The sequence below is a fragment of the Ranitomeya imitator genome, chromosome 3 (genome assembly GCF_032444005.1).
Source record: "Ranitomeya imitator isolate aRanImi1 chromosome 3, aRanImi1.pri, whole genome shotgun sequence".
Classification (NCBI taxonomy): domain Eukaryota; kingdom Metazoa; phylum Chordata; class Amphibia; order Anura; family Dendrobatidae; genus Ranitomeya; species Ranitomeya imitator.
This window is the reverse complement of record NC_091284.1, coordinates 826,874,591-826,890,264: the sequence shown is the minus strand read 5'-3', so window position 1 is coordinate 826,890,264 and position 15,674 is coordinate 826,874,591. Positions and strand designations below refer to the sequence as shown.

General features: G+C 44.2%; 1 protein-coding gene across 1 annotated transcript in view; it reads left to right on the top strand.

The window, feature by feature from the left end:
- Positions 1-13,736: 13,736 nt before the first annotated feature.
- P4HA3 (prolyl 4-hydroxylase subunit alpha 3) overlaps positions 13,737-15,674 on the top strand; it is a 43,392-nt gene continuing 41,454 nt past the window's right edge. The window contains exon 1 of the mRNA XM_069759447.1: positions 13,737-13,965. Coding sequence (XP_069615548.1) covers positions 13,790-13,965 — 176 coding nt within the window. The 5' untranslated portion in view covers positions 13,737-13,789. The remainder of the gene's footprint in view (positions 13,966-15,674) is intronic.

Genomic DNA, 15,674 nt, shown 5'->3' with positions numbered 1-15,674 from the left:
TTCGGGATAGGCAAAGGTGACAACAATGCACTGGCCCGAGAACAGCAAGACTTAGCCCGAGCACAAACCTCACAAGACTGCACAAAAGAACGCACATCCCTCGACAAGGAAGGCCACCAAAAAGACCTGGCCACCAAGTCTCTAGTACCAAATATTCCAGGATGACCTGCCAACGCAGAAGAATGGACCTCGGAGATGACTCTACTGGTCCAATTATCCGGAACAAACAGTCTCTCAGGCGGACAACGATCAGGTTTACCCGCCTGAAACTCCTGCAAAGCATGTCGCAAGTCTGGGGAGACAGCCGACAAAATCACCCCATCCCTAAGGATACCAGTGGGCTCAGAATTTCCAGGGGAGTCAGGCACAAAACTCCTAGAAAGAGCATCCGCCTTCACATTCTTTGAACCTGGCAGGTATGAAACCACAAAATTGAAACGAGAGAAAAACAGTGACCAACGAGCCTGTCTAGGATTCAGACGCCTGGCAGACTCAAGGTAAATCAGATTTTTGTGATCAGTCAAGACCACCACACGATGTCTAGCACCCTCTAGCCAATGACGCCACTCCTCAAATGCCCACTTCATGGCCAAAAGTTCCCGATTACCAACATCATAATTCCGCTCAGCCGGCGAAAACTTTCTAGAAAAAAAACGCGCATGGCTTCATCACTGAGCCATCGGAGCTTCTCTGTGACAAAACCGCCCCCGCTCCAATCTCGGAAGCATCAACCTCAACCTGAAAAGGAAGCGAAACATCTGACTGACGCAACACAGGAGCAGAAGAAAACCGGCGCTTAAGTTCCTGAAAGGCCTCCACAGCCGCAGGAGACCAATCAGCAACATCAGCACCCTTTTTAGTCAAATCCGTCAAAGGCTTAACAACACTAGAAAAATTAGTTATGAAACGACGATAGAAATTAGCAAAGCCCAAGAACTTCTGTAGACTCTTAAGAGACGTAGGCTGCGTACAGTCACAAATAGCCTGAACCTTGACGGGATCCATCTCAATAGTAGAAGGGGAAAAAATATACCCCAAGAAAGAAATCTTCTGGACTCCAAAGAGACACTTTGAGCCTTTTACAAACAAGGAATTGGCCCGCAGGACCTGAAACACCTTCCTGACCTGCTGAACATGGGACTCCCAGTCATCAGAAAAAACCAAAACATCATCCAAATACACAATCATAAATTTATCCAGATATTCACGGAAAATATCGTGCATAAAGGACTGGAAGACTGAAGGAGCATTAGAAAGTCCAAAAGGCATTACCAAATACTCAAAATGGCCCTCAGGCGTATTAAATGCGGTTTTCCACTCATCACCTTGCTTTATTCGTATAAGATTATACGCACCCCGAAGATCAACCTTAGTGAACCATTTAGCTCCCTTAATGCGAGAAAACAAATCAGTCAACAATGGCAAAGGATACTGATATTTTACGGTAATCTTATTCAAAAGACGATAATCTATACAAGGCCTCAAGGAACCATCTTTTTTGGCCACGAAAAAAAAACCTGCTCCCAAAGGGGACGAAGATGGACGGATATGTCCCTTTTCCAAGGACTCCTTAACATAATCCCGCATAGCAGTATGCTCTGGCACTGACAGATTGAACAAACGACCTTTAGGAAATTTACTGCCAGGAATCAAATCTATAGCACAATCGCAATCCCTGTGAGGAGGAAGCGAACTGAGCTTAGGCTCCTCAAAAACATCCCGATAATCAGACAAAAACACAGGAACCTCAGAAGGAGTAGATGAAGCGATAGAAATCGGAGGTGCATCATCATGAACCCCCTGACAACCCCAGCTTAACACAGACATTGTTTTCCAGTCAAGGACTGGATTATGAGTTTGTAACCATGGCAGACCAAGCACTAGGACATCATGCAAATTATACAGTACCAGGAAGCGAATCACCTCCTGATGAACGGGAGTCATACGCATGGTCACTTGTGTCCAGTACTGAGGTTTATTCATAGCCAAAGGTGTAGAGTCAATTCCCTTCAAAGGAATAGGGACTTCCAGAGGCTCCAGACTAAACCCACAGCGATTGGCAAATGACCAATCCATAAGACTCAGGGCAGCGCCTGAATCCACATAGGCATCGACGGAAATAGATGATAATGAACAAATCAGAGTCACAGACAGAATGAACTTAGACTGTAAAGTACCAATGGCAACAGACTTATCAACCTTTTTTGTGCGTTTAGAGCATGCTGATATAACATGAGCTGAATCACCACAATAAAAGCACAACCCATTTTTCCGCCTATAGTTTTGCCGTTCACTTCTGGGCTGAATTCTATCACATTGCATTATCTCAGGTGACTGTTCAGAAGACACCGCCAAATGATGCACAGGTTTGCGCTCCCGTAAACGCCGATCAATCTGAATAGCCATAGTCATAGACTCATTCAGACCTGTAGGCGCAGGGAGCCCCACCATAACATCTTTAATGGCCTCAGAAAGGCCATCTCTGAATTTTGCAGCCAGGGCGCACTCATTCCACTGAGTAAGCACCGACCACTTCCGAAATTTTTGACAATAAATTTCTGCTTCATCTTGCCCCTGAGAGAGAGCTAATAAAGCTTTTTCAGCCTGAATCTCTTGGTTTGGTTCCTCATAGAGCAAACCCAATGCCAGAAAAAACGCATCCACATTAAGCAACGCAGGATCCCCTGGTGCCAATGCAAATGCCCAATTCTGAGGGTCACCCCGCAGGAAAGATATAATAATCTTAACCTGCTGAGCAGGGTCTCCAGAGGAGCGAGATTTCAAAGAAAGAAACAACTTGCAATTGTTCCTAAAATTCAGAAAACTAGATCTATCTCCAGAAAAAAACTCTGGGACAGGAATTCTAGGTTCAGACATAGGAGCATGTACAACAAAATCTTGTATATTTTGAACCTTAGCAGCAAGATTGTTCAGGCTGGAAGCTAAACTCTGGACGTCCATGATAAACAGCTGAGGTCAGAGCCATTCAAGGATTAAGAGGAGGAAAAAAAACAAAAAAAACAGCCAGGCTGCAATTAAGGCTAGGCAGCAAACTCTGAGGAGAGGGAAAAAAAAAAAAAACTTCCTCAGACTACTTTTCCTCCTACTTCAGCCAAAACGATACCACTTTTGGGCCGGCTATACTGTCATGATCCCAATGGCAGGGAATCACAAAAGGACAAACACAAACGAGCTCTAGGGTGATGGAACCTGAGCTGACCGCTACCCTAAACCTAAACACACAAATAGCAATAGCCGGGGAACGTGCCTACGATGATCCTAGACGTCTCGCACCAGCCGAAGATCTAACTTCCCCTATTAGAAGAAACACAGACCTCTCTTGCCTCCAGAGAAATACCCCACAGAAATAGCAGCCCCCCACATATAATGACGGTGAAATGAGAGGAAAGCACATACGTAGTATGAAAACAGATTCAGCAAAATGAGGCCCGCTAAAGCTAGATAGCAGAGGATACAAAAGTAAACTGCGCGGTCAGCAAAAAACCCTTCAAAAAACCATCCTGAAATTACTTGAACTCATGTTCCAACTCATGGAACATGAGGAGTAATTACAGCCCACTAGAGCAACCAGCAGCAAAGAATCACATATCTGCAAACTGGACTAAGACCAAAATTAAGCAAAACGTGGAACAGGAAAAACAAAAACTTAGCTTGTCCTGAAGATTACTGAAGCCAGTAACAGAGGCAACAAGACACACTGATAACATTGATAGCCGGCCAGGAAATGACAAGAAAGCCAGGTTAAATAGGAAACTCCCATATCCTGATGGAACAGGTGGAACCCAGAGACCGCAGAAAACACAAGTCACCCAGTACCATCAGTAACCACCAGAGGGAGCCCAAAAACAGAACTCACAACAGTTTTGTCTTTTCCTTTGGTACTTCGCTACTGACTATATAGAACCGACTTGTTTTACTTTCCTGCTGCCACATTGTGGTATCATCACTGCTGCACGACAGCCCTACATTTTCCAGGAGCAGCCCTCCTTCCACTCCATAGCCCTCTAGTGGAGCTTGCACCTATCTGCGATGCAGCAGCGTGACAGTCACAATTATTAACAACCTTAACTGGTTATCTCATGCAGATGTGCCCTCCCTTTATTTTTATTGAATTTAGTTAAGGACTCTTAATTGTCACAAAACAAATGCATCACATTATTTTGACATGGTAGCAATGTCTTCTACAGGATGAAATTTACAACATTTACATCACAGCCACTAAATAGCAATACCTAGGAACGTGCAGCATAAATCTCTCCCAACAGAGTACCACAAAAATCCTAGTTTTGTTTTCTTGCCATCTTGTGCCACTTATTCTGGAAATTTTGAGCAAAGGGCTCTGCCCACATCTACAACTAGGACATAGGGATATCATAAAGGGTGGAGTCCCTTCTTGGCTCCTCCACATGGACTACCAGTACCTATTATTTCTATAAGGGGCATGAAATATAGTGGTTCTTGATGTTGGGGTCTATTATTGCAGAGTGCTTTCCTGTCAGAGATGTAATGGTTGGTCCTTGATTACAGAATGTTTTCCTCTCAAAGACCTAGCGGTGTTTCCTTGTTTGTAGAGAGTTTCCTACTCAAGGATGTAGTGGTCCTTGATTTCAGAGTGTTTTCCTGTTAGGGATGTAGTTATCCTTGACTATAGAGTGTTTCCCTCTCAGGGATGTAGTGGTCCTTGATTGCAGAGTGGTTTCCCACTTAGGGATGCAATGGTCCTTGATTACAGAGTGTTTTCCTTTCCAAGACCTAGTGGTGGGTCCTTGATTGCAGAGTATTTCCCTCTCAGGGATGTAGTGATCCTTGATTGCAGAGTGGTTTCCCACTTAGGGATTCAGTGGTCCTTGATTACAGAGTTTTTTTTCTTCTTAAGGACCTAGTGGTGGGTCCTTGATTGTAGAGCGTTTCCTACTCAAGGATGTAGTGGTCCTTGATTGTAGAGTGGTTTCCCACTTAGGGATGCAATGGTCCTTGATTACAGAGAGTTTTCCTCTGAAGGACCTAGTGGTGGGTACTTGATTGTAGAGAGTTTCCCTACCAGGGATGTAGTGGTCCTTGATGGCAGAGTGTTTTCCTGTTAGGAATGTAGTTATCCTTGATGGCAGAGTGTTTTCCTGTTAGAAATGTAGTTATCCTTGATGGCAGAGTGTTTCCTACTCAGGGATGTAGTGGTCCTTGATTGCAGAGTGGTCTCCCATTTAGGGATGCAGTGGTCCTTGATTAGGAGGAGTGCGGGCACTAACAGATGACAGCTCCACAACTTCACTCATGGGCAGGCAATGAACTTAGAGGTTACATAGTCTCACATAATGCCACAAGCTTGATGGTTTTGGGAGTCTCAGAAGAGGCAGCAAGATAAGAGTTGTGCAGAGTTAGATAATTGCTGCTGCCAGTGATGGGTTTACACACAGTGGGGAAAAAAGTATTTGTTACGCTGCCGATTTTGCAAGTTTTCCCACCTACAAAGAATGGAGAGGGCTGTAATTTTTATCGTAGGTACACTTCACCTGTGAGTGACAGAATCTAAAAATAAAAAATAGAAAATTACATTGTAGGATTTTCACATCATTAATTTGCCTTTTATTGCATGAATTAAAGGGAACCTGTCACACCGAAAATCAGGAGTGAGGTAAGCCCACCGGCATCAGGGGCTTATCTGCAGCATTCTGTAATGCATTCTGTAATGCTGTAGATAAGCCCCCGATGTTACCTGAAAGAGGAGAAAAAGACGTTAGATTATACTCACCCAGGGGCGGTCCCGCTGCTGGTCAGGTCGGATGGGCGTCTCCGGTCCACTGCGGCGCCTCCCATCTTCATTACAAGATGTCCTCTTCTGATCTTCAGCCACGGCTCCGGCGCACTTTGCTCTGCCCTCTTGTGGGCACAACAAAGTACTGCAGTGCGCAGGCGCAGGAAAGGTCAGAGGCCCGGCGCCTGCGCACTGCAGTACTTTGTCTGTCCTCAACAGGGCAGAGCAAAGTACGCCTGCGCCGGAGCCGTGGCTGAAGATCAGAAGAGGACGTCTTGGAATGAAGATGGGAGGCGCCGCAGCGGACCAGGGACGCCCATCTAACCTGACCAGCAGCGGGACCGCCCCTGGGTGAGTATAATCTAACGTCTTTTTCTCCTTTTTCAGGTAACATCGGGGGCTTATCTACAGCATTACAGAATGCATTACAGAATGCTGCAGATAAGCCCCTGATGCCGGTGGGCTTACCTCACCCGCGATTTTCGGGGTGACAGGTTCCCTTTAAGTATTTGATCACCAACCAACCAGCAAGAATTCTGCTCTCACAGACCTGTTGGTGTTTCTGTAAGAATCCCTCCCACTCTGCACTAATTACCTGTAATAATTGCACCTGTTTGATCTCATCACCTGTATAAATGACCCCTGTCCACACAATCAATCACTCTCCAACCTCTCCACCATGGCCAAGACCAAAGAGCTGTCTAAGGAAACCAGGGACAAAATTGTAGACCTGCACAAGGCTGGGATGGAATAAAGGACAATAGGCAAGCAGCTTGGTGAGAAGGCAACAACTGATGGCACAATTATTAGAAAATGGAATGATGACTGTTAATCTTCCTCGATCTGGGGCTCCATGCAAGATCTGGCCTCGTGGGGTAACAATGATTCTGAGAAAGGTCAGGAATCATCCCAGAACTACACAGGAGGACCTGGTCAATGATCTGAAGAGAGCTGGGACCACAGTCTCAAACATTACCATTAGTAACACACTACGACGTCATGGATTAAAATCCTGCAGGACACGTAAGGTCCCCCTGCTCACAGCAGCACATGTCCAGGAACGTTTGAAGTTCACCAATGACCATCTGGATGATCCAGAGGAGGCATGGGAGAAGGTCATGTGGACAGAGGAGAGCAAAATAGAACTTTTTGGTATCAACTCCACTCGCCGTGTTTGGAGGAAGAAGGATGAGCATTAGTCCAAGAACACCATCCTAACCGTGAAGCATGGAGGGGGAAACATCATACTTGGGGCTGCTTTTCTGGAAAGGAGAGAGAATGACTGCACCGTATTGAAGAGAGGATGTATGGGGCCATGTGTCCTGAGATTTTGGCCAATAACCTGCTTTCCTCAGTAATAGCATTGAAGATGGATCTTGGCTGGGTCTTCCAGCATGACAGTTACCCGAAACACATATACAGGGCAACTAAGGAGCGGCTTCGTAAGAAGCATTACAAGGTCCTGGTGTGGCCTAGCCGGTCTCCAGACCTGAACCCAGTAGAAAATCTTTGGAGGAGCTGAAACTCAATGTTGCCCAGCAACACCCCCGAAACCTGAAAGATCTGGAGAAGATCTGTATGTAGCAAACAAAGGTTTCTGTGCCAAATATTACAAAAAAAAATCTTCCCAAAAATGGTTTCTTATTAAAAAAAAAAGACAAAAAAACAGCACATACTTGGTATCAGCGCATAGATAATGATGTGTACAGCTGAATTATGGTACAATTTATCCTACACAGTATGATACAGAAAATATATATATCTTTGTATGTCTTTATATATCTCCTACACGGTAAACACTTGCTGGTATTTTCCTCCCACCGCACAAAAAAATAAAAAATTATATCTACCAAAAATACCCAAAAGCACCAGTAGAAATGACAGCTCGTTCCACAAAGAATGAACCCTCGCACAACTCCTCCGACAGAAGAATACATTGTGGCAGAGGGGGCTGGTTTCTATATTTTTTTCCTGCAAAAGTAGTAAAACATAACAAAACAAATGTATACATTTTTTCAAGACAGCCTCATTAAAAAAAACAAAACACAAAATCAATCAAAAAAGTTTTCACAATATATATATACAGTCATGGCCAAAAGTATTGACACCCCTGCAATTCTGTCAGATTATACTCAGTTTCTTCCTGAAAATGATTGCAAACATGAATTCTTTGGTATTATCTTCATTTAATTTGTCTTAAATGAAATAACACAAAAGAGAATGAAGCAAAAAGCAAAACATTGATCATTTCACACAAAACTCTAAAAATGGGCCAGACAAAAGTATTGGCACCCTCAGCCTAATACTTGGTTGCACAACCTTTAGCCAAAATAACCGCGACCAACCGCTTCCAGTGACCATCAATGAGTTTCTTACAATGCTCTGCTGGAATTTTAGACCATTCTTCTTTGGCAAACTGCTCCAGGTCCCTGATATTTGAAGGGTGCCTTCTCCAAACTGCCATTTTTAGATCTCTCCACAGGTGTTCTATGGGATTCAGGTCTGGACTCATTGCTGGCCACCTTAGAAGTCTCCAGTGCTTTCTCTCAAACCATTTTCTAGTGCTTTTTGAAGTGTGTTTTGGGTCATTGTCCTGCTGGAAGACCCATGACCTCTGAGGGAGACCCAGCTTTCTCACACTGGGCCCTACATTATGCTGCAAAATTTGTTGGTAGTCTTCAGACTTCATAATGCCATGCACACGGTCAAGCAGTCCAGTGCCAGAGGCAGCAAAGCAACCCCAAAACATCATGGAACCTCCGCCATGTTTGACTGTAGGGACCGTGTTCTTTTCTTTGAATGCCTCTTTTTTTCTCCTGTAAACTCTATGTTGATGCCTTTGCCCAAAAAGCTCTACTTTTGTCTCATCTGACCAGAGAACATTCTTCAAAAACGTTTCAGGCTTTTTCAGGTAAGTTGTGGCAAACTCCAGCCTGGCTTTTTTATGTCTCGGGGTAAGAAGTGGGGTCTTCCTGGGTCTCCTACCATACAGTCCCTTTTCATTCAGACGCCGGCGGATAGTACGGGTTGACACTGTTGTACCCTTGGACTGCAGGGCAGCTTGAACTTGTTTGGATGCTAGTCGAGGTTCTTTATCCAACATCCGCACAATCTTGCGTTGAAATCTCTTGTCAATTTTTCTTTTCCATCCACATCTAGGGAGGTTAGCCACAGTGCCATGGGCTTTAAACTTCTTGATGACACTGCGCACGGTAGACACAGGAACATTCAGGTCTTTGGAGATGGACTTGTAGCCTTGAGATTGCTCATGCTTCCTCACAATTTGGTTTCTCAAGTCCTCAGCCAGTTCTTTGGTCTTCTTTCTTTTCCCCATGCTCAATGTGGTTCACACAAGGACACAGGACAGAGGTTGAGTCAACTTTAATCCATGTCAACTGGCTGCAAGTGTGATTTAGTTATTGCCAACACCTGTTAGGTGCCACAGGTAAGTTACAGGTGCTGTTAATTACACTAATTAGAGAAGCATCACATGAATTTTTGAACAGTGCCAATACTTTTGTCCACCCCCTTTTTTATGTTTGGTGTGGAATTATATCCAATTTGGCTTTAGGACAATTCTTTTTGTGTGTTTTCACTTAAGACAAATTAAATGAAGATAATAATACCAAATAATTTGTGATTGCAATCATTTTCAGGAAGAAACTGAGTATTATCTGACTGTTCTGACAGAATTGCAGGGGTGGCAATACTTTTGGCCATGACTGTATATATATATTTAAAAGACAAGTCCTCACACAGATCTGTTGACGGAAAAATGTAAAAGTGAAAGCAGAAAAAATAACATTTCTTTATTCACACAAGTTGTAAGGCATAAAAAATATATAGGTGCTATTGTAAAGGGTTTAGAGGGGCCTACGGCCACCTGACCGCCCCCTACAAGACAGAACTGAGAGATAGCAGGATAGAGAGTAATACTGCATTGTGGCCACTAGATGGCTCTCTTGCCTTTACTAATTGTTCCAGATTCTCCAGCTCTTGGCCTGTGAATCCTCTGGGGGTCTTTTGTGACCACCTATTGAAAGGTCATTTCCACCTCAGGGTCATGGGGTCACCTTCCCCCAGGACAGAAGGGTTTTTTTACCTTTCAGTTTGGATGTCAGGAAACCTCTTCACCACCCTCAATAGGAAGCAGACACTGAGGTCTGAGCCAGTCACATACATCAATATTTACAGACCCCCAACCACAAATATAGCACCAAAGTGACAGGTCCCAAGCCAAAGAGGAAAAGTCAGAGGAAACTTTTACAAAAACTTTCAAGGATGTTTGACATCTATCATGGGCCCAGTCCTATGTCAGTAGTGTGACAAAAATATAAAAGACCCCCATAGTGTCATTGATTTTATAAACTTGTAATGCTTCATATTGCCTGATGGGGCGCTGCATGAAATGCAAGCAGTGGAGGGAGGAAGGAAGGAAAGAAGGAAGGAAGAGAGGAAAGAAGGGAAGAAGGAAGGAAAGAAGGAAGAGAGGAAGGAAGGAAGGAAGGAAGAAAGAGAGGAAAGAAGGGAAGAAGGAAGGAAGGAAAGCAGGAAGGGAAGAAGGAAGGAAGAGAGGAAAGAAGGGAAGAAGGAAGGGAAGAAGGAAGGGAAGAAGGAAGGAAGAGAGGAAAGAAGGGAAGAAGGAAGGAAGAGAGGAAAGAAGGGAAGAAGGAAGGAAAGAATGAAGGGAAGAAAGAAGGAAGAGAGGAAAGAAGGGAAGAAGGAAGGAAGGAAGGAAGGAAGAGAGGAAAGAAGGGAAGAAGGAAGGGAGGAAGGAAGGAAGAGAGGAAAGAAGGGAAGAAGGAAGGAAGGAAGAGAGGAAAGAAGGAAGAGAGGAAAGAAGGCAAGAAGGAAGGAAAGAAGGAAGGGAAGAAGGAAGAAAGAGAGGACAGAAGGGAAGAAGGAAGGAAGGAAGAGAGGAAAGAAGGGAAGAAGGAAGGAAGAGAGGAAAGAAGGGAAGAAGGAAGGAAGGAAGGAAGGAAGGAAGGAAGGAAAGAAGGAAGAGAGGAAAGAAGGGAAGAAGGAAGGAAAGAAGGAAGGGAAGAAGGAAGGAAGAGAGGACAGAAGGGAAGAAGGAAGGAAGGAAGAGAGGAAAGAAGGGAAGAAGGAAGGAAGAGAGGAAAGAAGGGAAGAAGGAAGAGAGGAAAGAAGGGAAGAAGGAAGGAAGGAAAGAAGGAAGGAAGAGGAAGGAAGGAAAGAAGGAAGGAATAGAGGAAGGAAGGAAAGAAGGAAGGAAGAGAGGAAAGAAGGGACGAAGGAAGGAAAGAAGGAAGGAAGGAAAGAAGGAATGAAGAGAGGAAAGAAGGAAAGAAGGAAGGAAGGAAAGAAGGAAGGAAGAAAGGAAAGAAGGGAAGAAGGAAGGAAAGAAGGAAGGAAGAGAGGAAGGAAGGAAAGAAGGAAGAGAGGAAGGAAGGAAAGAAGGAAGGAAAGAAGGAAGGGAGGAAGGAAGGGAGGAAGGAAGAGAGGAAAGAAGGGAAGAAAGAAGGAAAAAAGGAAGGGAAGAAGGAAGGAAGAGAGGACAGAAGGGAAGAAGGAAGGGAGGAAAGAAGGGAAGAAGGAAGGAAGGAAGAGAGGAAAGAAGGGAAGAAGGAAGGAAGAGAGGAAAGAAGGGAAGAAGGAAGGAAAGAAGGAAGGAATAGAGGAAGGAAGGAAAGAAGGAAGAGAGGAAAGAAGGGAAGAGGGAAGGGAGAGAGGAAGGAAGGAAAGAAGGAAGGAAGAGAGGAAAGAAGGGAAGAAGGAAGGAAATAAGGAAGGAAGAGAGGAAGGAAGGAAAGAAGGAAGAGAGGAAAGAAGGGAAGAAGGAAGGGAGGAAGGAAGGAAGGAAGGAAAGAAGGGAAGAAGGAAGGAAGGAAGGGAAGAAGGAAGGGAGGACAGAAGGGAAGGACGGAAGGAAGGAAGAGAGGAAAGAAGGGAAGAAGGAAGGAAGAGAGGAAAGAAGGGAAGAAGGAAGGAAGGAAGGAAAGAAGGAAGGAAGGAAGAGAGGAAGGAAGGAAAGAAGGAAGGAAGAGAGGAAGGAAGGAAAGAAGGAAGAGAGGAAGGAAGGAAAGAAGGAAGGGAGAGAGGAAGGAAGGAAAGAAGGAAGGAAGAGAGGAAAGAAGGGAAGAAGGAAGGAAATAAGGAAGGAAGAGAGGAAGGAAGGAAAGAAGGAAGAGAGGAAAGAAGGGAAGAAGGAAGGGAGGAAGGAAGGAAGGAAGGAAGGAAGGAAAGAAGGGAAGAAGGAAGGAAGGAAGGAAGGAAAAAAGGGAAGAAGGAAGGAAGGAAGGGAAGAAGGAAGGGAGGACAGAAGGGAAGAAGGACGGAAGGAAGGAAGAGAGGAAAGAAGGGAAGAAGGAAGGAAGAGAGGAAAGAAGGGAAGAAGGAAGGAAGGAAGAGAGGAAAGAAGGGAAGAAGGAAGGAAGGAAAGAAGGAAGGAAGAGAGGAAGGAAGGAAAGAAGGAAGGAAGAGAGGAAGGAAGGAAAGAAGGAAGGAAGAGAGGAAAGAAGGGAAGAAGGAAGGAAAGAAGGAAGGAAGAGAGGAAGGAAGGAAAGAAGGAAGGAAGAGAGGAAGGAAGGAAAGAAGGAAGGAAGAGAGGAAAGAAGGGAAGAAGGAAGGAAGGAAGGAAGGAAGGAAGGAAGGAAAGAAGGGAAGAAGGAAGGAAGGAAGGGAAGAAGGAAGGGAGGACAGAAGGGAAGAAGGACGGAAGGAAGGAAGAGAGGAAAGAAGGGAAGAAGGAAGGAAGAGAGGAAAGAAGGGAAGAAGGAAGGAAGGAAGAGAGGAAAGAAGGGAAGAAGGAAGGAAGGAAAGAAGGAAGGAAGGAAGAGAGGAAGGAAGGAAAGAAGGAAGGAAGAGAGGAAGGAAGGAAAGAAGGAAGGAAGAGAGGAAAGAAGGGAAGAAGGAAGGAAAGAAGGAAGGAAGAGAGGAAGGAAGGAAAGAAGGAAGGAAGAGAGGAAGGAAGGAAAGAATGAAGGAAGAGAGGAAAGAAGGGAAGAAGGAAGGAAAGAAGGAAGGAAGAGAGGAAGGAAGGAAAGAAGGAAGGAAGAGAGGAAGGAAAGAAGGAAGGGAGGAAGGAAGGGAGGGACGAAGAGAAGAAGTAGAGAGGGAGGAAGGACATATCTAAGACGATAGACGATAAATAGATAAATGAAAGATGGATAAATAGATAGATGATAGACAGATAGATAATAGATAGATAGATACAGTAGATAGATAATAGATAATAGATAGATAGATAGATAACAGATAGTGTACCCTCACCATCCCCTGCAGACTGTGAGCCCTCGCGGGCAGGGTTCTCCCTCTTTATGTATCCGTGTGCCTTGTTTTTTGCTCATGTTTATTGTATTTGTGTATATTTGCCCCCTTTTCACATGTAAAGCGCCATGGAATAAATGGCGCTATAAAAAATGTATAATAATAATAATAGATAGAAAATAGATGATAGATAGATAATAGATAGAAGATCGATAGATAGATAGATAGATAGATAGATAGATAGATAGATAGATAGATAGACAGATAGATAATAGATAGAAAATAGATAGAAGATAGATAGATTAGATAGTAAATAGATAATAGATAGATAATATATAATAGATAGATAATAGATAGATAATAGATAGATAGATAGATAATAGATAGATAATAGATAGATAATAGATAGATAGATAGATAGATGATAGATAATAGATAGATTAGATAGTAAATAGATAGATAATAGATAATAGATAGATAATATATAATAGATAGCTATGGTAGATTACTATGTGGCCCAAACCTTGAAAGTTCTTTTGCTTTTATATTATTGATATCTGTCTCTTTAAGAAAGCAAAAATTTTGTGTTTTAAAAAAAAATAAAGGAATAAAAAAAGAAAACTAAGAAGAAAACGGAAACGTTGTGAGCCTCCTGCAGTCAGATGAGGGGAGGATGGGAGTGATTGGCTTTCCCTGCAGTCGGGGGTCTCCAGTCCTCTCCCACCTCCTCCTCCTCTCACTGCCAGGTCCCAGGATCGTCTGCAGCTGGTGGGCGCCGGCTCCGGGATGTGTCTGTGGTGGATGGTCCTGGTCTCCTCGCTGGGACCCCTGCAGGCGACCTCTGGGGACATGTACAGCTCCATGGCGGCCGTCCAGCAGGCTCTGGGCACCGAGAAGGTCCTGCTGCAGCTCCTGGGGGGCTACCTGGAGGCAGAGACCCTCCGGCTGCGCGACCTCCGCAGGTATGGGCGCAGGACTGGACCCAATGTAATGTGTAGCTGGAGCCTGGGGGGCTGCCTGGAGCAGAGGGTCCGCACCCCAACATTCAGCTTCTATTTGCATGACATTATTTCCCAGTACCCCCCTGTCCCCTACATGTGGATGTGACCCCACCAGTCCTGAATACTGGACCCCCCGACTACTGGAAGTGACCAAAAATATGGTTGTTACATGTCTGGTTGTCAGACCTCCCCAAGACCACCCAAAATAGTCCCCGAAACCCCCAAAAAACAAACCCCGGGAGGGACGGTCGGGACCCTCCTGCTGAGTCCTAAGTGAGGAGCGATGGAGCAGAAATAATCTCAGATTTCTTTATCACCAGAATATCAACTTTTTAAATTTATTTTTCAGATTTCAGGTTTTTTTGTTAATGATTAATTCTATGGGCGGGGGGGGGATTCCTGCCCCCCAATTCCTGAAGGGAACCCCCCTGAGATTCCGGAATGTTCCTCTGATGTCCCTGCAGGGAATGGGGAGGAGAATCTGAACAAACAGGAAAGTTTTGTTATTTTATATTTTTTTCTGTATTTGTTGGGTGATTGGTGATAGAGACAGCAGTGGCAGAAGGAAAGACAGGGGGAGTAGTAGTAGTGGTAGTAGTGGTGGTAGTAGTAGTGTCAGGGTCACATGATCACAGCAGTGAGGGGGGCAGCAGTAGTAATGCAGCAGGATTGGCAGCACAGTATGGCACTCACCATATGACACTCACTATATGGCAATCACTATATGACACTCACTATATGACACTCACTATATGACACTATATGGCACTCACTATATGGCACTCACTATATGGCACTCACTATATGGCACTCACTATATGACACTATATGGCACTCACTATATGGCACTCACTATATGGCACTCACTATATGGCACTCACTATGGCACTATATGGCACTCACTATATGACACTATATGGTACTCACTATATGACACTCACTATATGAAACTGTATGACACTATATGGCACTCACTATATGACACTCACTATACGGCACTCACTATATGAAACAATATGGCACTATATGGCACTCACTATATGACACTCACTATACGGCACTCACTATATGACACTGTATGACACTATATGGCACTCACTATATGACACTCACTATACGGCACTCACTATATGAAACAATATGGCACTCACTATATGACACTCACTATATGGCACTCACTATATGACACTATATGGCACTCACTATATGGCACTCACTATATGACACTGTATGACACTATATGGCACTCACTATATGACACTCACTATACGGCACTCACTATATGACACTCACTATATGACACTATATGGCACTCACTATATGGCACTCACTATATGGCACTCACTATATGGCACTCACTATATGACACTATATGGCACTCACTATATGACACTCACTATATGGCACTCACTATATGACACTCGCTATGTTGCACTCACTATATGACACTCACTATATGACACTCACTATGTGGCACTCACTGTATGACACTATATGGCAATCACTGTATGACACTCACTGTATGGCACTCACTATATAAAACTATATGGCACTCACTATATAACACTATATGGCACTCACTATATGACACTATATGGCACTCACTATATGACACTATATGGCACTCACTATATGGCACTATATGGCACTCACTATATGACACTCACTAT